Source organism: Dipteris shenzhenensis, chromosome 21, assembly GCF_047967505.1.
Source record: "Dipteris shenzhenensis isolate YYH24624 ecotype China chromosome 21, Dip_SZ_1.0, whole genome shotgun sequence".
Classification (NCBI taxonomy): Eukaryota; Viridiplantae; Streptophyta; class Polypodiopsida; order Gleicheniales; family Dipteridaceae; genus Dipteris; species Dipteris shenzhenensis.
This window is the reverse complement of record NC_141616.1, coordinates 21,767,485-21,791,573: the sequence shown is the minus strand read 5'-3', so window position 1 is coordinate 21,791,573 and position 24,089 is coordinate 21,767,485. Positions and strand designations below refer to the sequence as shown.

General features: G+C 42.8%; 1 protein-coding gene across 2 annotated transcripts in view; it reads right to left on the bottom strand.

Moving 5' to 3' along the window:
- Positions 1-24,089, bottom strand: part of LOC147888628 (uncharacterized) — a 117,458-nt gene that overhangs the window by 51,087 nt on the left and 42,282 nt on the right. For both annotated transcript variants that reach the window (XM_087392199.1, XM_087392200.1), the window contains 2 exons: positions 7,583-7,743; positions 2,198-2,542 (listed from right to left, as the gene is read on the bottom strand). In XM_087392199.1, the coding sequence (XP_087248325.1) occupies positions 2,198-2,542; positions 7,583-7,743 (506 nt within the window). The remainder of the gene's footprint in view (positions 1-2,197; positions 2,543-7,582; positions 7,744-24,089) is intronic.

Sequence of the window (24,089 nt, the reverse complement as noted above, 5' to 3'; positions counted from 1 at the left end):
ATTAGCATCATTTCAGCTTTGAAAATTGAACCTCTTGTGACTTGTCATGAGTCATGACTCATGTGATGCATTGACATGAATCATGATCCATTATTTATAATTTATGTATCTTTCAATTCTGAAATATGAGCATGTCACCATTGACTCTTGAATGTACAATGATGTGTTGTTAATTTTTAGGATAATTAATATGTTTCAAGAATCAAATTTCAAGTTCTAAAGTCAAGTTCTCACTACTCAGTGACATATCCAATGTCTATGCACTATGTTTCATGAGTTTTTTTCAAGTATTCGAGCTCTAGTGGTAAAAATTTAGAATGTTTTGATTTTTTTGGAAAAATATATATATTTAAATACCCTATTATGCATGAAACGTTTTTACAGACGTTTTGGTTTTGCCCCGAAACGTTTTCGAAACTTGCCGTTTCGAAAGTCCTCGCCTACTATGCTAAGTGCTACCAAGGAAAGCTATCATAAGCAATGATATAGTGGTTAAGCAAGGCTGCCCCTTCTCACCAACTCTTTTCAGCCTCTTATCGATGATTTGGAAGAGTGGATGAGAATACACAGCAAGGAGGGGTTTCGGATTGCAGGATATGCTCTGCTAATGCTTATCTATGCAGATGATGTGTTATTCTTCAAAAAGATTAAGGAGAGCTTGCAAGCACATTTGCATACACTTAGAGAGCTCTACAGACACTCGGGGATGCAAGTCTAAGACAAAAGTAATGGTGATTGGGACATGTAATAAACAGTATGTCACCGTTGAAGGAGAGCCCCTGGAAACAGTCAATAACTATGAATATCTAGGATTGGAATTCATGGACAACTACAAATGGAATACATGTGTGGAGAGGAGGATTCTAGGAGGATTAAAAGCTATAGCTTCCAAAACAAATGCAGGAAGGTACATCTGTCAAATTGGGAAATGGGAAAGTTTATATCCACTATGCATGTGTAGGCAGTAATCCTTTACGGATGCGAAGCTTGGGCACCCGGACGCTCTAGGATCTACTGGGTAGGAATAGAAACTTTACATAAACATTTCCTAATAGGGAGGTTAGGGGTTAAGGCACAGACACCCTACCCTATCCTACTGGCTAAAACGGGTACCAGACCTCTAGAAGGGGAAGTACTATGTCAATTCATGGCTTACCTCGACAAAGTTGAGAAGATGCACGCTGGTATAATACCACACAAGGCAATGGAACCTACGCAAATCATGTTGTGGCAAACAGAGGGAATGAAGTGGATGGAATCATGGGGTATAACAGCTGCTAATATATCAGAAGATGCATGTGAAATCAGGAAGATAGTGAAGCAGAAAATGCTACTGAAACTATGGCAAACCCTGATTACAAACAAATGCAGTTACAAATAAGAAATTAACTCGATGGATAGCTACGGAATGCATAAATACCACGGGAAGACATCAATATTTAAAAGAATCTAATTCTGTAAAATCCAAACCCGTTCACATGATCTTGAGGAGGGGAGGGGTAGGTAGGCAAGACCCACGATCCATAGAGAAGAAAGGACCTACAGAATCTACCCCACAAGGGACGTAGAAAATGAGCAGCATCTACTCCTAAGATGTAGAGCCTACACACACATCAGAGAAGTTTATGAGGACAGCAGAGATAATTTGAAAAATCTGCTGTAGCAGCCAGCCAAAAAGCTAGGAAGCTACTTGAAAGAGGTTTGGAACACCACAACGAGGTACTAGGACTAGCACACAAGCTATCCCAACAGGTACTCATTACATAGCAAGTTTGTAATATTTTCTCCCACTGGATGTAAGGGACCACTATGCTGATAGTGATCACCAGTCCCATAGATCCTGAAGGGTCTCACACAGACTTTAATACAATCATATCATCTCTCTCTCTATCTGTGTGTGTGCACGCACGCACGTGCACACTTTTTTTTTTTTGCAAAAGAAATTTTGCCTTAATTAAAATTTTACATTCATAGCTGTCCCAGAGTGGGGCAGCTACTACTCATAACTAAAAACAGTATACCAAACTGGCACACAAACACACAGCCTTCAAGCCACCTATTCAATGCAGGAAGTACCTTAATGTAACGGAATGATGGAGCCACAAGAAGCAAAATATGTCCAACAAGTGTATACATGATACCTCCAATATCTGAACCAGAAGTCAAAACCAGACACCAAAACAAAGTGAGGACTTACATCTTTAAAGATTCCACAGACTGAATAAGGCCCACCACTGTATGCTTGGCGTGATGACCACTATAGTTTTCCCTTGCCGAAAAGATAACTCCTCCTGAACCATTTAAACTCCAGCCTCGCTCGCCTGATATTAATGGTACAGCTAAACCTCGGGGTGTTGGAGAGTTAAGATAATAAAGAGCTGCTGGGGCATTCAAATTAACAGCAGCAGGCAAACAGATATATTGTGATGGAGCAGCAATGGAAGCAGTTGCATCAACATCCACCAGCCGAAAAGTTTCCCACCTTGATGCACGAATACGACTTGCTATGAGCTGTCCATTAGGCTCAGCTGTCAAGAAACGCCTACACACAATGTTCATGCATCATTGAAAATACCCTCAGCGCATTCAAAGATAAGATTTCGAAAGTATTTGCTTAAACTCGCAATCAAGTCAGCGAATACAATTTTGACAGCATCAAAAATAGCTAAATAGGATAAAGTGTCTATAAAAAGGCTATGAAAATGTCACTAGAAATGTAACAAGGAGCAGAGTCCTACCTAGAAGCATAATATCAGAATCATATGCTTAACACTTAAGAAGGTGATGTGTCAGGAAACCATGATGGATTGAATGAACTTCATTGAAATCCTACTAAATTGGTTAGGAAGCAAAAACAAAAATAAATGCAGAGACTTGAAGCTTCGAATTTCTCAGTCAAATGGTCAACTGTGACAGACATTGGCTTGGATGTTGTTGAAGCAAACACCTCCTGTATAACCTCTATGGTTATGGTCACGGTTTAAAACATTCAGCCTGAACAACATTTTCTTTGATCTTTATGTATTTTAAGTAATACTGCAGCTGTACTACATGGAATGATTGATCAATATGGACATCAATAATCAGCAAAGAACAGTTGCGCCACCAACTCAGATTCAAACCAAACATAATCTCCTGACAGAACCTGGCACGGTACGTGAGTAGCGTCAACTAGTTCGTAGGAAGAAACAGGAATTTATCCACCGAAACGAGGAGGAATTATTGAGCACTTTGTTTAGTAACAACTCCAAAGACTTTTGGTGGAGATTCCTAGAGAGACGACCCCCCTCACCTATAACTGATACTAAAGTTTGGTATGACTATGTACGCACGTTCTATGACATGCGGAATCAGCCTGCTTCATGTACACTTCACCAAGGGGGGTGTTAAGGACGCTGTGATGAAGCTTCATAACGGCCGAGAGAAAGATCATGAGGGGCTATGCATTGAATTCATTGCATATGGGATTAACATTCTCGCCCTGATCTTAGCAAAGCTCTTTAATGAAGTTGTTTGCCTTGGCTTCCCACGCACTTGGACCCGTCACCCTTAATACTATCGCACCCATCCACAAGGCACGGGATCCCATGAACCGGGGAACTACATGACCATTATGATTAGGCATGTTATGTCCAAGAATTATGCATCAATGCTCAATTCTCAGGTCAGTCGATCCGAAGAGATGCGGGGGCTTAGAGCTTATGGACAGGTCGAGTTCCGACATGATCATGGGTGTAGGAATAAAGTGGAGACAAGTTGTGAACACAAGTGAGCAAGAGTGCACACACAAGAAAGCTCCAATAGAAATGTTCAAATGAAACACTACAAGTACTTGGTATATATAGTATCCAAGTACTACTCGTCAACCATAGGGTGGACTTTATGCCTACAACACCATATCTTTGTAATATCTTACAAATCCCCCCTCAAAGATATGGATGAAAGTACCCTGGAAACGTCTCAAGTGTACCTTGCAATACCTAAAGTACCATGGTTGCACAAATTCATCTAGATGGATATGCAACCTATGGGAGTACATGAAAACAATGTCATTGTGTGTCACTTCACAACCCCCCTTGACATTGTGAGAATGTCTCTGATCCCCAAGCCGTGTCGATGTCGTAAGAAAAGATCTATTGACAGGGCTTTGGTGAAGATATCCGCCACATTGTCCTCAGATGGACAATAGATGAGATCAGTGAAGCCATCAGAAATACAATCCCGTACATAATGATAATGATTTTCAATGTGTTTCATGCGAGCATAAAAGACAGGATTGTTGGCTATGGCAATGCAACTCTGGCTGTCACAGAAGATAGAGTTTGCTTCGCCATACTGTGCATGATGCAAGTCATGAAAAAGCTTTCCTTAACCACATTAACTCCGTAGTGGCTGAATTTGCAGCTTTGTACACTGCTTCACTGGAGAAAAGAGAGACTCGCTCTTGCTTCTTATTGAGCCATGAGATACAGGCTGAACCAAATGAGAAGCAATAGCCAGTAGTGGACCGTCTGTCGTCAATGTCCCCTGACCAATCTGAGTCTGTGAAACCACTCAGCTTTAGATCACAATCTGAAGCATAATGCAAGCTAAGAGAGAGAGTACCATGGACAAATCTGAGAACCCTCTTTGCTGCATTCCAATATGTGATCGTGGGACAATGCATGAACTGACTCAAAAGCCCTGTGGCGTAGGCAATATCAGGCCATGTGGAGCATAGATATATCAAACTGCCAACCAACTACCTGTACAAAGTGCCATCAAACTTTTCAGCAGCATCATGCTTACTCAGTTTGAGTCCCTTTTCCAATGGAGTAGCCACAAGCTTACAATTCTCCATTTTAAATTTCTGCAATAACCCCTTCAAATACTTTGTTTGTGACATAGAAATCCCATCATGGGTCTACCAAAACTCAATGCCAAGACAATAATGCAATAGGTCAAAATCTGTCATGTCAAAGTTGTGACATAAAGCGGACTGCACTGCTGTAATTTGCTGCGAATCACTGCTAGTGAGTATGATGTCATCCACATATAGTACCAACATGACCAATTCTGATTTTTGCTGCAAAACATATAGATTTGGCTCTGTCTAAGTGTTTACGAAGCCCTGGGACAGCAAAAACTGATGTATCTTATGATACCACGCACGAGGTGCTTGCTTCAGCCCATATAGAGCCTTCCTGAGCTTGCATACCTTGTGCTCTTGTCCCTTCACCTGAAAACCTTGGGGCTAAACCTTGGGGCTGACGTACATAGACCTCCTCTTTAAGATCTCCATTGAGAAAAGCGGTCTTGACATCCATCTGGTACACTAACCAGTCATAAAACGCAGCAAGAGGGATGACAGAACAAATGGTGGTCATCTTGGCCACTAGAGCAAAAGTCTCCTCATAATCTATCACCTCCTCTTGTGCATACCCCTTGGCAACCAAACGGGCTTTGTATTTCTCAACTGTGCCATCTAAATGGTATTTCACCTTATAAATCCATTTCGTGCCAACCACATTTTTCCCAATGGGCGCATCAACCAAGTCTCATATGGCATTCTTCTCAATGGATTTAATCTCAGCTTCCATAGCTTTCTGCCATGCTGGATTATACTGAGCATCCTTGAAGCTCTGAGGTCATCAAAGCAAAATTGAACTTTTCCTTATTTTTCTAAGTGCTAGCCCTGGTTTTCCCCAAAGTAAGCTGATCCTTAGCATCACCATTTTAAGTAAATTTGAAGTACTATACATTTTGTTTTCCATGACTAAAAGGTATTCCTACACATCAACTGGGACATTATGATCTTCAAGGTAATCATCCATGTCATCAGTGTCCTTGTGCAGAGCCAGTGACACGGCAACTCAGATAGCGGATTGACGCACCGATTACACTTGGGGACATTCCCTCGATGTTCAGAATAGGGGTGACACTAGCAAGGGTGATTGAAGCCCTTGTTAGGTGTAGAGTTGTGACTAGGAGATCTGCATCCACTGGGAGTCAACGACATTCTATATATGCTTTCATGCTATCATTCCCTCGTCAAGGTGAGGATGAGGATGATGATGAGGATGAGGATGAGGATGACTATTTTCCCTGGATATGCCTATGTAGGATACAGTTTTTTTGGCTTTTGTATGGGTGTGGATGCTTGCTTAGTAGCTCCACCCCTCCAGCTAGTTTCTATCAGGTTTCTCACAATCTCATAGAACCATCGGTCTTCCGAAGACTTTAATAAACTTTCTTTTCAGCTTGTATGTTGTTTCATTAAGCGCAACACTCAAAGTCCTACTTTTGCCAATGGGGTGAGGACTAAGATATTGGCCACTTACCGCATACGGGTGATATTTTGTTCATTGTACCAATCTAAGGCGGAGGGTTTTCCCCTAGGTCCAATCATTTTAGGATTTCAACCCCACTTTAGGATAAGAGCTTTTCCAAGTTGCACAGCCTGATTTAGGGTTTCATTCCTCTTACTTGGGCTAATAATTTGCTTGAGCATGTCCACCTTGGTCAGTGCTCTTTATTCAGCAATGTTTCTCTCTTGTTTCCTTCATCAATTTTAGTATGGCTGATAGATAATCAGTTCAGTTTCTGTGTCTAACCTCCCAGTAGTGTTCTAAGGCACAAAGTTGCATTGTTTCTCTACAAACCTGCTATGCAACAATTTGTTCCCAATTTGAAGGCAGCTAAAAGTAGGAAAAAGCTTGCGAAAAGATTGTATGAATACTGAGAATGCAATTTGACCCCAAAACAGCTCAGCAATCAGTTAGGAAGCCACACCACTATGTGAAATAGCGTATCATATAACTTGTTTTGCACAGCCAGAGTGAACATTCACTACATCTCTTAACGTGGTGTGTAGCGGAATGACCCAATCATCTATGTAAAACTGCAAATCCTATCATGCATTTTATGGATGCAAAATTGAGTATTTATATGTATGTACACAATTTTTATTTTAAAAAACATTAAATGAACATTCATGCAGATCCCTTAACATGTACATGGAATAACCCAAGTCATCTATGTGAGTCTGCAAATCCTATCATGCATTTTAAGGACACAAATGGAGTATTTATATGTATGTAGACAGTTGAAAGAAATTTATCGTTTTCCTTGGCAATTAAATGAATTGTATGTTCAATAACACCATAGCCTACCACAATATTCGAAACTCCACTATAGTTTGGTGGTCTCAGAAGACTCTAAAAGAATAAAACTCAGCAGGAAAGTGTTGCAAATCTAGCAAGTGCATGATCTTCGAAACTTATATAACTCTCTTGATTCTTGAAGCAGCAAATCTTTGAGCTTTCCTTGAAGAAGATTCCTAACTGAACCTTTGTGACAATTAAATCATGCAGATTTTCTCATGTTCTACATCAATTGTTTGCAGAAGGCCCACCACATACGACTCAAACATTCACACATCAATTTAAGCCAAACATGTAAATTCTGCACCTCTCGCTCATCGAAAGTCACAACCCTACCATGCAGGAAAACATTCAAAAGTACCAAGACCCAGGTAAAACTATGTCCATTCTATTAGATTAACTAGCTAAACCTAGTTCTTCTAAACAGCTATTCCACTTACTGCTTGCCGTTCACCTTCCGGACAGTCTTGATTGTAAATCCCACTACAGCTGCATCCATATCTACTATTCCACTTGTTGCACCAATGAAGCATGCTGCTGTAGTTGGCTTTATCTCGAACAATGATGCCGTTGCAGGAAAATGTACACCAGGTTCACCAGACTGAAAACAGGAGGTGAAAAATAACTGTTTGTTCATACTGAATATTCTAATGAAGAAGGAAACAAAAAGAACAAGAACTGCTCATGAATTCCATAAGATCAGGCCAGGAACAAACTCTTTGATTTAAGCACACAAGATCAATAATATAACACGGCGTACTAAAAATCAATTGCACTACTTATGGCTACAATGACTTCTTTTTGCAGATTCACAGGCAATAGTCACATGAAACACAGTTGACACCTCCATGGTGCTGAGTTTGATTCTAAATTTAAAATACATTTTTCATTCAGGTTGTCGGTGACACAGGAAAATAAAAAGCATGGTATAAGCTTGATGTATCATTTTTCCTTCCCATGGCAATGATTTTGCCATGATGTCTTGGCCATGTAGATTGATCATTGTCAAGGAAATTCTCACATAATTTTTTCCTAAGAGAATGATTTTCTTTCCAAACGTCTCCTAATTTCAGTCCTTGCTATACAAACCTCTATATATCATGGTGTATACACACTATTTTTCTGGGGTAAAATCCATTTGTCATTATATTACATAGAACAGTCCCAAATAACAAACAAACACACTTTTTTTTTTTAGTGAAATCTTTTATTTCTGCATGAGAAACGCCAAGAAGAGGTAAAAACCCACCAATAAGTACAAAGGAAAAATTTACAAGTATAACCTCAGAGACAAAAACTCCTGAGGTAACCATAGTAAAAAGTTACATATCCATTGGAGCAAGATCCAACAGGACATCTGCCATCTTCAAATTATTATCTTGCAAAAAAGGATGTAACGGAGTGACAATACCATTTATAAAAAAAAGTTGTTTTTTCCCCTTGTGGTTCTTCTTTATATAAGCTGAAAGCCTGAACTTCTGAACCACAGGATCAAAAACCTTCTACAAACAAGGATGAAATGACTCCAACAAAAAAGGAGCATCTGGATCCGAAACAGAGAGGCTTGGTAAAGGAGGAGGCATCTGCACAAGCGTCTCGGTGGAAGGAACATGGAACTCCAGAGAAATATCTGCATCTTGAATAAGAGTATATGGAGCTGAAGGAGACTGTAGATGTTCTTCTACCTCATGCAGATCAACAAAGTCATGCAGCATCGAAGAAGAACTTGACAGAACAACTTCAGTTGTCAAAACAGCAACAAGAACCGGATCACAAGGGACCTGTAAATCTGAAACTAGAGGAAGAGGATCCGGAACAAAAGGATTGGAATCCTGAACCATCGGAGCTTCCTGAACTTTCTTTCAAACTTTAGAAGATTTAAACGCCTGACTTCTTGTGTAACGGAAGAAGAGAGATAAACTGCAAGAACTGAAGCAGAAAGAGCAAGATTCGTATGAACAGGAGGCAATGAAGAAGAAGATGGGCAAGCTCTAGCAAAATGGCCTAATTGGCGACATTTGTAAGAGGCATTAGGAAATGAAGCAAAGTGAAGGGCAATCTGGAGGGGATGAGAAAATCCAAAGTCCAACTCCAGGCAGGAAGGAACCAATTGCTCTATATCCCAAAGAACGCACACGGGAATATCTCTGCTTGTGACCAAGAACTCCTGTTTTGGAATGAAAAGTACAAGGCCTAGCAGAACTGCAAGAGAAGAAACATGCTGAAGAAGCGGGACTGGTAGACTGTAAAAGTAACCCAAACAGGACAGAAGTGGAGAAGGGAGCGTGCTGGATCAAAAAGAGGATCCCAAGGCATAATTACTGCGAAATGACCCGCCCCGTGAACTCCACCCAAAGTCAGCAAATGGAAAACAGTGTCCACAGAGGCACAATGAGCAAAATAAAACCCCTTTCCCATGAAAACAAAAGAGGTAATCTTGCCAGCACCCACTTTACTTGGAGCCCAAGCTTGCAAAGTAGTAACCGACCTAACTCTTCCATAAAGTACAAGCAAACACCAAGTTGTTGTTCCTAGTGAATGCTTTGAAGTAGAGGCTGAGGGGAAATAGTTCGTCGTAGGAAAATTCCAGCAGCAGAAGTCGAATTCATCAAATGAACACATATCTGACAAAGCAGATCTTGTTGAAGCGAGGAAGAAGGGAAGGCAGAGGAGTCAACTTTGATAGCCTTCACCCCTGCCAAACTAAAAGGGGAGAAAGAATCTCTTTTCTTCTTGCGGGCATAGTGAAACATAGAGAAAAGGGGGCTAGAAAGGGGAGGAGAAGAAAAGAGAAGGGATGAATTAGAAGGAGAGGCAAAGGACGGTTGAAAGGAACCAGAGGATGGCAAACAAAAGACGGATTGTAGGGAATCAGATACAAAAGGGTGGCTAACAAGGTACGGAAAGCAACGGACAGGGTACGGATGGCGGCTGGCAAGGTACGGATGACAAGGTACAGGAGGGTACGAACGTTGGCTAATAGGGTACAGCTTGCAAAAAAACAAGTACAAAAGGAGGAATCTGTACGGCAGGCGGAATTGGTACGAACAGGTTCTGATGTGACGGGTAGGGCGATGGATTCTGTACGGGATGCTGGAAAGGTACGAATGTTGGCTGAATAGGTACAGAGGAAGCAAGGAACTACACGAGAAAGTACCGCACATGTACGGTGGGAGACGAAAGAGAAACGGATCAGGGCAAGAAGAAAACAGCGACTGACGGGAGTTGTACGGACAGAGATACGGGCAGCAACGGGGGAGCAACAACAGAAGAGGTCTCCATGGCAATTCATTGGTTTTCTTAATTCAACGCTGTTGAATTAGACCTAAATCAACATTACTAAATTAGGTGGTCAGCTCACATTCAGACTGGGAAATCAAACATTCTCTCACACTAGTTGACCAAGTAGGAACTCATTGGATCAACCTTACCCCTAAATAGCTGAAGTAGAATTTCACAATTGCTAAAAGGAGAAAATTGAAAATTGAACTAAACCTAAATTGAGGAAGGGATCATAAGATTTGGGAAGTGATTAGGCTTGGATAGATCATTTGGGTAATTATTAAGGAAACAACTAAATCAAAAGTGTCAAATTTAGGGGCAAAAAATAACTACAATGCCAAAATGTTGAATTAACCTTAATTTATGACACTGAATTAGGGCTAATTCAGTGCCATTGAATCATGGCTAATTGAGCACCGCACTGAGTTAGCTGAGGAGTTGCCAGTTGGACCTAGTTGACTTCCAATTAATCCTAGGTTGAGTTTCTTGATTGAATAGAGGAAAAGCTAGTTAAGTGGCTAGACCAAACATTGTTGGAGGCACTATCTTCTCGGTTAGGCTCATATCTGCAAGCATCCTTTCGAACCTCATGTGTATGAAGGTGGGTCAAGATGAGTGATCACTTAGGATAGGTACAAGCTATATGAGCTCACATAGAGTGATATCTCAAGCTTAGAGGATTCCATGGGGTTTAAAAGATAAATGGGTGAAAACCCAAATCCAGGGGCCTACAACTCTAGTTTGGTTTGACCCCATGCCCCCACTACTTCCACTAAAACCTCTCGCCTCAAAGAAACCTTTTCCAACATGATGGGGAGGTTTGGATGATCTAATCTTGACATGGTGAACCCATTTTCTAGACAAAATCTAGTGCTAGAGGAGCCAAAAGGCCCACCCCAATCAACCATGATGGAGGCCATGTGGAGTGCACCAAGTCCCACCATATTGGTGAATATGGCAGCACTACATATGCAATTGTATGAGGGAGGACCCTCATTTAGTGACACATTTGAGCCAAGGATGCCACGTGTCTATCGGTCACAAAATCCTATGGCTTAGGTGAATGAGTAGACTAAACCTAGGGAGGACACATTACCTAGAACATTGGATTCTCGGGCCCAATTGCATCCAGCTTGGGAAAACAGCTTAGATAGTACTCCTTATTTGTTGGCTTCTCCCTATAGACCGGTGCCCAACCTAAGCTCTCACACACACACTTTTTTTTTTAGTGAAATCTTATATTTTTGTGTGGGAAACCTCAAAAAGAGGTAAAAACCCACCAAATAAGTTTTTTTAAAAAATTACAAGTAAAGCCTTTGAGCAAAACTCATGAGGCAGCCAAGTAAAAAGTTACATATCAAGCTAGAGGAGGATCAAACACAGCATCCTCCAGCTTCAAATTATTGCTTTGTAAAAACTGATGCAGTGATGAAACCACACCATCAATAAAAACCAGCTGTTTTTTGCCGTTGTGATTCTTTTTTATATAGGCTAGTATCCGAAATTTCTGAATCACATGGCTCTCACACACACACTTTTTTTTTAAAGGTGAAATCTTTGATTGATTATATTATATGAGTAGCAACCTCAAAAAAAGGTGCTACAATTACATCAACTAAAAATTTCAGTATATGCCAAAAAGACCTCATGATCTATACAGCGGGTCTGCAAGCAATCAAAGAAAGATTGCTACAGAGAACGCCTAAAAAAGCCAAACAGAGAGAAAGTAGGATCACCAAAGACTTTACAATTCCTATATGTCCATAAAGTCCATAGTGCCCAGTAGCGAACCCAAACGAAGAAAAGATGAAACTCCGGTCTGGATGGATCATAGTTACCAGCCGAAACGGAAACGGAAGAAACGGAAGAAATGGAGTTTTCGGGCCCCGCCGAAACGAAAACGGAAGAAACGGCAATATAATACAATTTATGTATAAAAAATTATTTTTTATACATAATATAATTATCAATAGAGTGCAAATCATACATAATACAAATTACAATTATCTATACTTGAAGGCTGAAGCTAGCATCAATGCATCATTCATGCCTCTATGATTCTAAATTCTTGAATGATGCTTCAATAATCTGAAATCAATATGTATCATGAGTCATGACTAACAAGTTTGGCATTACAAGAATCTGAAATTTAGAAGTTTGAAGTACTTTAAAGTTTAAACTTAGCACACAAGTTGAAACTTGAAACTTGAAACTTGAAACTTGAAAGTATCCAATGTCCAGACTCCATAGATGATCATGATTCATGATCCACAAATTTCATGATCATGACTCATGACTCATGAGTCATGCAAGACTCAAAATAAAAGCACCCATGGATGATATTAAAAAAAGCAGCAGGACTACTGATCATCTGCATCATCCATGGACTCCTCGTCATCGTCATCCTCTGCATCCTCAGATAAGCTTGAGGCATCTGTGTCACTGTCTGAAGAAGAATCATCAACATCAGGATCAGGACCATCGGGTGCAACTGAAGTACTAGCACCATCTCCAAATGATCGAGTGTATGATCGTGTGTGGTGTGCTGGTGCTGACAGCTCCTCATACAACATGGTGTATATGTCCAGCTCCTCCCGTGGGATATCTGGTATGGCCTTCATCTTCTCCACGTCCACCTTGTCTACATTCACTTGGCGAGGTTCGGGGCAGCCAGCGGTGAACTCAAGGAGACGGAGGTTGCAATGACAAAACACCAACCGCTCCAATTGAGCCGTGCTCAATCTGTTCCTCTTCTTTGTGTGAAAGAGGGCCCAAGTGCTCCGGTTCCTCTCACAAGAACCGGAACTGCAGTCCTCTGAGAGAACACGTATAGCAAGGCGTTTCTACCATAAGCCAATTAAGCCGAGATAAGTATCAGGAACTTGATAACTTTAAACATATTTGTAGTAGATAAAACTTAACGACTAAGCTCTAACTAGTGGCGTTGGAACTTGTCTCTTAGACTCTTACCAAAGTAGGAGTACAGTTGCCATATTTCTCCCACCAGGAGAAAGGTTGCAACTGTGTCTCTCGGAGCCTGGCCGTAGGTCGACCAAAGGAGAGGCTGTGATTGCGGAACAATAGAAGTTCATCCTCCATTCTTCGTTGCATCTCCAAGTCACCACCCGTCCAATTTTGTAGATACTGTTGCATCCCCTCCTCCAACTCCTCATTCTCATATTGCTCTTGACTGCGCCAGAGCGGATGCAATACATGTGCCACCGCATGGATTGGGCGGTGGAACCAATTCCACCGCTTATTCCATATAGCACGGATGGACTCAACCCTAAATCATGCCACAAGAAATTAGAATGCATTATGCATGCAAAATTCATAGACTATAGATAATAGTACATACATAATATATATCTGAAAATTCCAAGCTTCATGATAACAAATTGCCATTTAGTAACTACAATAATTATACATATTACAAAAGTAAAAAGTCTTACTTATCAGGCGATAGGGAAGTCTTTCTGTTGAGGGCCTCTCCAATCTTGTCCATAAACTCGTACAAGAGCCCTAATGTGCTTCCCTCCATGTCCGTGATGCGAAGCACCATGTAGATAGGATTAATCGATTTGATTAATGCCTCCGCCTGATTCCACCAAGACTCATCCATGATCATGCGAAAAAATTTGATAGACTTTGCTTGGCCTCTATCATCCCAATCTCCCCACTCCCGAGACACAACCGTGCGCAACAAACCCTGGCGCACTCGCACAAGCCTCTCCACCACTATGAACATGTAAGCAAACCTTGTGGCTGGAGGTTTCAATAGATCAAGGTCACTGTAAGCCCGATAGATGCTGAGGATTTTGGGTCTCTTCGTAACAAACTTCACGATACTGCGGGCTGTGGAGAAGATGGCATCAATCCAAGGTATCTTCCCTAGGTCCTCGATCAAAAGATCAAGGCAATGTGAGGCACAGGGTGTCCACACAATCTTAGGGAACTCATCTTCTAACATGGCACCCATTGACACACAATTGCTGCCATTACTGTCACCACCTGCACCACACTCAACACCTATCTCCATAATGGCTGCCCGTAAATGCTCCCAAATATACAGCCCTGTAATCACTGTACCTGGAGTGGAAGCGTCTATGGCTCTCAAGAACATGGTTCCCTTGCAAGAAGACACTAAAATATTGTACACATTCCTCTTGCGTGCATCTGACCATCCATCGCATAAGAGTGTGCATCCATATTTTTTCCAAGTCTCTTTCAAGGGCTTCATTTGGTCTTCCACACATTCCCTCTCTCTTCTTAGCTCTCTTGTCCGCAAGGCCTCATATGTAGGCCCTTCCCATTCATACCCAATGCAGCTTACGGCTCTCATGGCCTTCCTCCATCGTGTAGTCTTCGCCACATGAAAGGGTATTGCACACTGTATGAAGAGCTTTGTGAGCTCACTAGTGGGCTCCTTCACTGCTTGCTTTTGCAAGCGTGCTTGAATGCTAGACCTTTGCAATGATCCTCTTTTCCCCACACTAGCATCCACACTAATTGATCCATGTGGCAAGGGTGTTCTCCTGGCACTAGGACCCGCGCTCGATGTAGTTGATGCCCCTCTACTTCTCTTTGCAGAACCCAATGTGCTGGCATCATCCAATGGCTCAGTGTCAGCAGCCTCTACTTCATCTTGCAGCCCTTGTCCTCCACTTTTTGCAGCCAAGGCTGCCATACGCACACGCTTTCATTCTGTTAGGCCACCTTTCACTGGAGTAGGCACGAACTCACAAGGTCCTACATCCTTGCTGGGAACACCTGCTAGATGGTCTTTCACCCGTGTGACAGACCCCGTTTTTCTTATGCCGCAATAGTTGCATCTCCACTTCTTGGAGCCACCGCCCCCTTTATAACTATCCAGGAGGGAGACATGGACCCAACAAGCATCTCTCGGCATTGAGGAGGATGGAGAGGTGAGAAGGAGGATGGAGAGGTCACAAGTGAGAAAGGATGGGAGGTAGACCGTAGAAGGAGGATGGAGAGATAGAGGTAAAAGCGGATGGAGAGGTGGAAGGAGCCTGGAGGATCAGAGGTAGAAGTGAAGGAGGATGGAGAGGAGGAGGATGGAGAGGTAGAAGGTAAGATTAAAGAGAGGATGGAGAAAAGAAGGATGGAGGGATGAAGTCTGGAGAGCAGGCTGCCAAGCTGCAGCTTGCAGGATGGAGAAGATGGAGCAAAGGATGAAGAGGATGGAGAGAGAAGGATGGAGGTCCAAGAGCAAAGGATGGAGGAATGGAGAGCTCAGAGAGCTTAGAGAAGGTGGAGAGAGCAGCAAGGATGCACAAGAGGAGTGGAACCGGCGGGAGGCGGCGAAAGATGAAGAGAGGCGGCCGAAATCGCTTATTTAGGGTTTAGGGCAAAAGCAGGGTTTATGAAACGGCGTTTCTTGATGAAACGCCATTTCCGTTTCGTCGTTTCCGTTTCTGCCCACGAAACGGGCGTTTCGTGCAACTATGGGATGGATGAAACCCAAATAGCCAGAAGAACTTCCCAAACGGAACAGATGGGAATCTTGCTCGCAGGTGCTGTCGAAGCAGATCAAAAAACTCACGAGAGCACGGACAATGCCAAAACAAGTGAGGCATAGTCTCCGTAGAAGCAGAATATCTATGGCAAGTGCAGGAGCAATGTGTCGATGAGCTAATAGATGTCCAGATGACACACTCCCAAAGAACTCGCCACAAGAAAACCTGTTGCCGAAGCGGTACTTTATAGACTAAAAGTTGTTGTAATCTTTCCTCCACCACTTAGCTGGGCGATGCATTCGCCAAACAGAATCACCTCTCTCTGAAACCCAAGGTTGAGGCAAAAGGATTTTATACAATGCAGGTACAGTAATCTGAGATAGCCTCAAACGACGAGAAGAGGACCCTGGAGAAGTCAAAGTCCAATCTTCCAGTCGGTCCTGGAGTTCCAAAGGAGGAATCAGAACAAAAGGCAAAAGCATAGAAGTAATTTGTCGCCACAAAGGACGATAATGAGAGCCCAATCCATATGTAGTGGCTGCTAGAGAAAAGGGGAGCACAGTACTAGCATCATCTATAACATCAGCAACCGAGGTGATGCCTTTAAACGAGACAAAGAAGGAACGTCGAGGTTTCTGTAAAGCCAAGGGAGGCTGAAAGACTTTCAACCAGTGAATGCTTTCAGCTCTCAAAGAATTCCCAAGCAAAGATTGCCGTCCATTCCATTCCAGATGAGAAAGAACATGCTTCCAGTCAACAACTAAGCGGGAGACAAAAGGGCATCCAGTCAGTGCAGCCAAAAAAGAAATCCCAGTGCTCCAGTTGCCAATGACCAAACGCGGAAATACTGATACGAGTGACTGAAGTCCTAATCATAAGAGCCCAACGCTGATCACCTTGCAGAAATTGCAGCAACATTTTCCCCTTGTGGGCAAGAATATGCACATGAATATCCGTGATGATCAATCCACCATGCATCTTGGGAGAACAAATGTGATGCATCGAAAGCACCCTGAGACTTTTTCTGCCATGTTTGGATCGCCAGAAGAGTTCCATAAAGACAAACATGAAAGATGTAAGATCAACCTTAGTGAACATGATCAATGGCAAGTAAAATTGAATATATGCCACAAGGATGGACTGCACTATTCGAAGACGAACGTGCAAAGGCCAGGTTGCCAGTTTCCAATACTCAAGCTTTTTTCTAAGCTTAGCCAAAACCCAATCAGTTTGTTATCGACGAGTGAGTTCCCACCCCAAAGAGTAACCAAGATGACGAACAAACTGAGTGGGTGGAATGATATCCCCGGGCCATAATAGACTATGCCAGTCTTCGGAATGCAAAGGGAGCAGCTTAGACTTCTGAAAATTAACATGAAGACCAACTGCCAAACCATAAATAGAGAGGGCCTGCATCAAGGCACCAAGATCATGGGGCGTGTTCTTCAGGGTAAAGAAAGAATCATCAGCATAAGCTTGAGCAGCCATGCTGCGATTAGCATCCAATTCCAAACCATGAAGTGATCCTGTAGCCACAGGATGATCAATAGATTGCAGCATAAGATGAGTAGCAATAGCATACAATAAAGCACTGAGAGGGCATCCATGGCGGACCGAACAACAAAGAGTCCACTCATCACAGATATCCCCAAAGATAATGCAAGCCGCATTGCTATCTCTCTAAAGCCAGTAAATAACCTGCTACATTTTTTGTCCAAACCCCAAAGCTCGCATAGTTTGCGAGATGAAATCCCATTGAACTATGTCAAAGGCTTTTGCAATATCTACCTGTAAACAACTTTATCTATAGCCTGAATCTCTTTCCCCGCTATCTCGTTAGATCAATCACGGGCGATGGCATTCGGTTGTTCCACCCAGCCAAATTCTCGTGGATAGCAGATCGTCAGATACATACATTCCTTCGTTATTTTCCTTCATACTTATCCATGAGACCCTCATTTCCCTAGATAGTTCTCCTTGCCAAATGTCATCATTATAGCCTCTCCACTTGATGCACCTTTTTACCCCTCTCTTGGAGCACATTAAAAACCACTTGCCCCTTGGCATTATTGCACATTTAGGTGCACCTAGGCCTTAGCACTCAGAACTACCTAGTCAATGCCATTCCACCCTCACCTAGGACCTTGGCAGTTACTTCTCTTGACCATTTCAATTACTCACACATACAAAAGTTGGTCATCTAAGAGAAAATGCCCACCGATCTATCCGAGGTCATGCTATCTCGGCTAGAGCATAACATTCCTTCCCTCTTCAAGCATCAGCGTCCTCGATGATGAAATCTGGGAACGCTCTCCGTAACTGGTATACGGATTCCCAGGTAGCTTCCGATAGAGGCTGAACATGCCATGCAACCAACACCGTGGGTATCTTCCGATTTCGTATTTGCATTGTTCCTCGGTCCAGGATTCTTGTTGGCTTGCGCCTTGCAATATCCTCTATCTCCTGAAACAAAACCACACCTTCGATTAGTGAGTCACCTGTATGTAAAAATTTCTTTAAGCGCGAAACATGAAAAACCGGGTGCACCTTACACCCCTATGGCAATTCTAATTTATAGGCTGCACTGCCTATTCTCTTTAGAATTAACCACGGCCCACAGTATCGAGGTGATAACTTAGGACACTCTCCTGAAGTCAACGACTTCGAGTGCGAAGGAATTCTGAGAAAAACCTTTTCTCCTTCCTTAAATACTCTTATAGACCGATTTTCATCCGCATACACCTTGGCTCTATCCATAGCCTGACGGATATTAGCTCTCGCAAGTGCTAGCATCTCCCGCATCTGAACTACAAAGTTCGCGGCACTAGGCACTTTCTGAGGTACTCCAACTATAGTTGGATTGGCTGGTCTATAACCATAGTTCAGTTCAAACGGACTGAACCCGGTAGATGAATGTTTTCTATCATTGTAGGCAAACTCCAACAATGGCAACCACTTGTCCCACGTATGTTGCCTCAATGACACATATGCCCTCAGCATATCCTCTAAAGTCTGGTTGACTCTCCCCGTCTGACCATCCGTCTCAGGATGATCCCCACTACTCATTCCCAGCTCAGTCCTTAGTGTCTCAAATACCGCTGTCCAAAAATGACCGGTAAATCTAACATCTCTGTCTGACACTATGGATCTCGGCAATCCATGCAGACGAAAGATATGTCTAATGAACAAATCCGCCACTTGCGGGACACTAATAGACTCTCTAGTCGAAATGAAGTGAGCCATCTTGGTTAGACGATCAACCACCACAAGGATAGAATTATACCCTCCTTGTGTTGCAGGTAGCCCTACAATAAAGTCCATGGAAATGCTCTCCCACTTACTTAGTGGTATTTCCAAGGGCTGTAAAAGTCCGGGTGACTTCACCCGCTCAGCCTTACTTACCTGACACGAGAAACACCGTGTCACATATTCATGAATATGCTTTTTCATCTTTGGCCAAAAGAAATCTCGCTTCACGAGATCATATGTCTTCTCGACTCCTGGATGTCCCGCACACGGGCTATCATGGCATTGTCGAATGACTCTCTGCCTGAGATAGTTCTGACCAGGTACTACAACCTTGCCATTTCTAACTAGCATACCCTCCCTTATGGTATATCTTGCATAAGTTTGGCCTTTTCTGGATGCCAGGTCATCCTTTTCACTTTCCCCGAGTTTTAACACATGAGCCTTAGTCCATAAGCTCTGGACAAACTCGTCCACTTTTTGAGTTTCTCTGATCTCGGTCATTAGAGCACTCTCTAATACCGTGAAACTCAGGTTGTGCATAATGCGAGACAACGCATCGGCAACCTTATTGTCTTTTCCTCTTCGGTACCGAATCGTTAGATTAAACTCCTGCATGAGCTCTGCCCACCTAGCTTGGCGGCCCCTCAAGTCAGGCTGTTTACAAAAATGTTTCAGAGTATCATGATCTACATCCACATAAAACTCTGAACCATACAAATAATGCCTCCATGTTTTCAAAGCATGGATAACAGCATACAACTCCAATTCATGAGTTGGCCAATTCCTTTGAGAGGCAGAAAGCTTCTTGCTTTCAAAGGCTACTGGCCTTCCCTCTTGAAGGAGAACTGCTCCTACCGCAATGCCACTTGCATCGGTTTCTAGGAACAACGGTTTCTGGGAATCAACTATTTTTAACACCGGCCCTGAGACCACAGCTTGTTTTATGGTGTTAAAACTTTCCTGTTGATTCTGTCCCCAAATAAAAGGTACTTTATCTGAGGTCAGATCAGTCAATGGCGATACTATTCCGGAATATCCTTTGATATGCCTTCTATAAAACTGGACAAATCCCAAGAATGATCGCAACGCGGTCAGACTTTGAGGGATTGGCCAAGTTAGTATCGCAGCCACTTTCTTCGGATCCATTTCTACCCCCTGGGGAGTAATTATGAACCCTAAGTATTCAAGCCTAACCATACACAGTATAGTTTTCTTTTTATTTACATAGAGACTGGCTTTCCTCAAAAAACTGAACACTACTCTTAAGTGTTCACGATGTTCAGTAATACTTTTACTGAATATCAGGATATCGTCAATGAAATGTACTACGAACTTTCCGATATACGGACGTAGTAAATCGTTCATAAGCATGACGAAGGTCGCTGGAGCATTGGTAAGTCCCAAGGGCATTACCAAAAACTCATAATGACCAAACCTGCTCCTGAAAGCGGTTTTATGCACATCCTCGGCTCTAATCCGGATCTGATGGTAGCCACACTTAAGATCTATCTTACTGAAAATCACGGCTCCATGTAATGCATCTAGCAAATCATCAATCCGAGCCATCGGATACCTGTGCTTAACAGTGATATTATTCAATGCTCTGTAATCTATACAGAGGCGAAATGTATCATCCTTTTTCTTCTTTAATATCACTGGCGAAGCAAAAGGTGAGAAACTTGGTTGAATCTGCCCCAACTTGAGGTATTCTTCCAGTTGTCTACGCACCTCCGCTTCTTCAGCAAAACTCATTCTATAGGGAGGTCTATTTACAGGTTCTGCCCCCGGGATCAGTTCAATCTTATGCTGAACTTTCCGCTCTGGAGGTAACCCATAAGGTAGTTCATCCCTAAAACATTCAGAGAACTCCTCTATTATAAGATTAGCCAGCTTGGCCATCTCACCACTTTGCGTAACATCAGTGCTCGCCGAAGAATCATCCACCAGCTCTACCGATGCTGTGCAAAGGAATAAAAACTCTACTTGAGCCTTTCTGATTTCCATCACGGAAACCAACGGTCCCTGAGGTATATCTTTTTCACCTCGCAAGACATAAAGCACATCATTCATCTTGAATTGATACACGCCATTCCCAGGGCTATATTTGCATGAGCAAGCTTGGTCATTTCAAAATCAAGCTTCTCAGCATAGTCCTGAATCCGAAGCTCCAACTGGGTAACCCTTTGGTCCCATACTTCAGTTGAACTTCCATCTGCCATCCTGACTGTGTACGCATAGTCAGATGGACTTGTCTTTAATTTCAGCCTCTTCACGAGCTTGGAGTTAATCACATTGTGAGTTGACGCCGAGTCAAATAACAGAATGACATCATGACTGGCCACTTGCCCTTTCATTTTAATTAACTCCGTATCATTAAAGGCCGTATACCCCGTTGCTGCGGGCTTAGATAGGATGTTATCAGGTGCACTCGTCACTAACTTAGCAACAGATACACATAATAAACAAGGTACTAACCTCTGAGAAGGTCCCGCCAATTGCATCTGCATATGTTCCGCATTGGGACTCTCCTGCATTTCTACATCGCACATACATTCCTTCGTTATTTTCCTTCATACTTATCCATGAGACCCTCATTTCCCTAGATAGTTCTCCTTGCCAAATGTCATCATTATAGCCTCTCCACTTGATGCACCTTTTTACCCCTCTCTTGGAGCACATTAAAAACCACTTGCCCCTTGGCATTATTGTTGGAACACTGAAAGGAAAGAGTAGAGTTGACACAAAATCAGAATACTTGCATATGGAATGAAGAAAAGTGAGGTCCTTAAGTAGGCACCTCATACAAGCTCACTGACATCACTGATGACCTCAGAGCTCCACAATCATCTCCTCAATCTGCTCCTAGATTCACTCAATCATCCTATGTGGCTTTTCCATCACCTAACTGTGCTTGTGGGCACCTAACTGTGCCTCTAGCACTCACACATAGAAACATAAGGTGTGCCTGAGGCATACACCTTGAGATATCCCAACAAACCCCCCCTCAAGGAAATGCCTCAGGCTATGTCAAGGATACATCTAGTCTCATAGTTTCTCATGCCATCTCATGGTGGTCAAGGATAAATCTATGGCTAGGTTCTCATGCTAGCAAGGGTTCCCTTGGGTGTAAGGTAAACAAAAAGGGATACAAACAGACCTTCCAATGGTTATCTCCCCTATATGTACATGCACACAATGTCTGTAGGACAAGTGGATCTGAAAGTCATATCCTTCATGAGAACAATTATCTTGTCATCTCCATAGTTGTGTAGAGAAGTCTCACTCGGTAGTGTCCGTGTTGATACGCGAGCAGTTGTACAACAAACCTATTTTAGCCGTTGTCTGGAGCGCACCTGCTAATGAGGAGTGTTAGCTACCTCTCTTAGTCCTGTGTTTCAAAAGCCAACATATGAGTGTGGCATGAGGTGTTGTCACCCGATTGAGGGGCATTATTAAAGTCACCACAAATAAAGGCATGTTGTCGCCATGGATAAGTATGCATGGCAGCCCAGATCAAAGCTCTATCACGAGAAGACTGGGGGGCATAAACCAATGCCAATTCAAAAATTTCCCCTTGAACAAGGCATTGAATAATAATCCATCTACCATGGCGATCATTGAGAGCCACAACAGGTTGAAGGTCGTGCTTTACCAAAAAAGCCACTCCAAAAAAGGAGTGCTCTCCAGCATATAAGATATCATAACCAACAAAATGGCCTATTTGACCAATTATGCTCTTGCAAAGCAATTATATCAGGCTGCAATTGCCTAATATACATGCATACCAGTTTCCATTTGCGACCATCACACATTCCCTCTACATTGAGAGTAACACACTTCAGATGATCAAGCATATTTATAGTTATGGGACAGGTATGTAGAGCAACTAACGGGCTGCCTACGTCTGCATTTCCACCTCAATGTCCGGGCCTCTGCCCTGGGATGAAGCATCAGCCTGAGGAGAGGACAAAAGTGCAGCAACTTCTTCAGGAAAGAAGGTCCGATTTGCAATCACAGCAACCCAGCTCAAGCCAACACCAGAGTTTTCAGCAGAAGTCTTCCAATGAGAGGATGCACCACTCCAAGGCAAAGGTCGCCTGGGGGAGATCACTTTGCAGGCACCGCAGCCCAGCTCAAGCCAACACCAGAGTTTTCAGCAGAAGTTTTCCCACGAGAGGATGCACCACTAAGGCCAAGGTCGCCTGGGGAGATCACTTTGCAAGGAGTTTGCCATCAGTCAAAAATTTTTCCCCCTTCCCCTGAGGTGGAGAGGACAAAGGCACAGGGAAAGAAGCATTACCATGTGAGACAGCCAGGGCTTTGCCTTTGTCTTGAACAGAGAAAAACTGTTTGACCCCTTTGTTTTTTACCACAAAAGAGGCATTTGCATTCTTATTCAAACACTGAACCATTTCAGCTTACACTGGCATCCGTGGAGCTCGGGAAGGGCATTGTGAAGCCATGTGCCCAAATTGCTTGCATTCAAAGCAAGCACCTGCAAGCAGCCCCCACTTGAGCTTGTAAAAGGCACTCCCCATGGAAACATTATTCACAGTAACCGAGTATGAAGCTGGAGTGGGATGATCTGTATCCCACAAAATGCAGAAGCAATTCGAATTTCCATTGCATCGCGGTGGACATACCACCTTACCAAGGGAAGCTGCAATTTTAGGTAGAAGAGAAGACAAGCATTGAGAAAAATCCACAACTTCTACCCAAACAGGGCAACGATGCCAAATCAATGCCCAATAATCCTGGGTGAGAGACTAGGGCAGCCATCTGCTGGCCATAGAAAAGAGGAGAGTGCTCCAGCAAAACTTGACGGTGCTCTTCATCAACCATGATGATCTCAAAAAAGCCCCTCGTTGCATAATGAACTTTTTTGACATAAGAACCACCCACGGTTCGAGTCAACCAATTCCCAACATCTGCAGCAGCA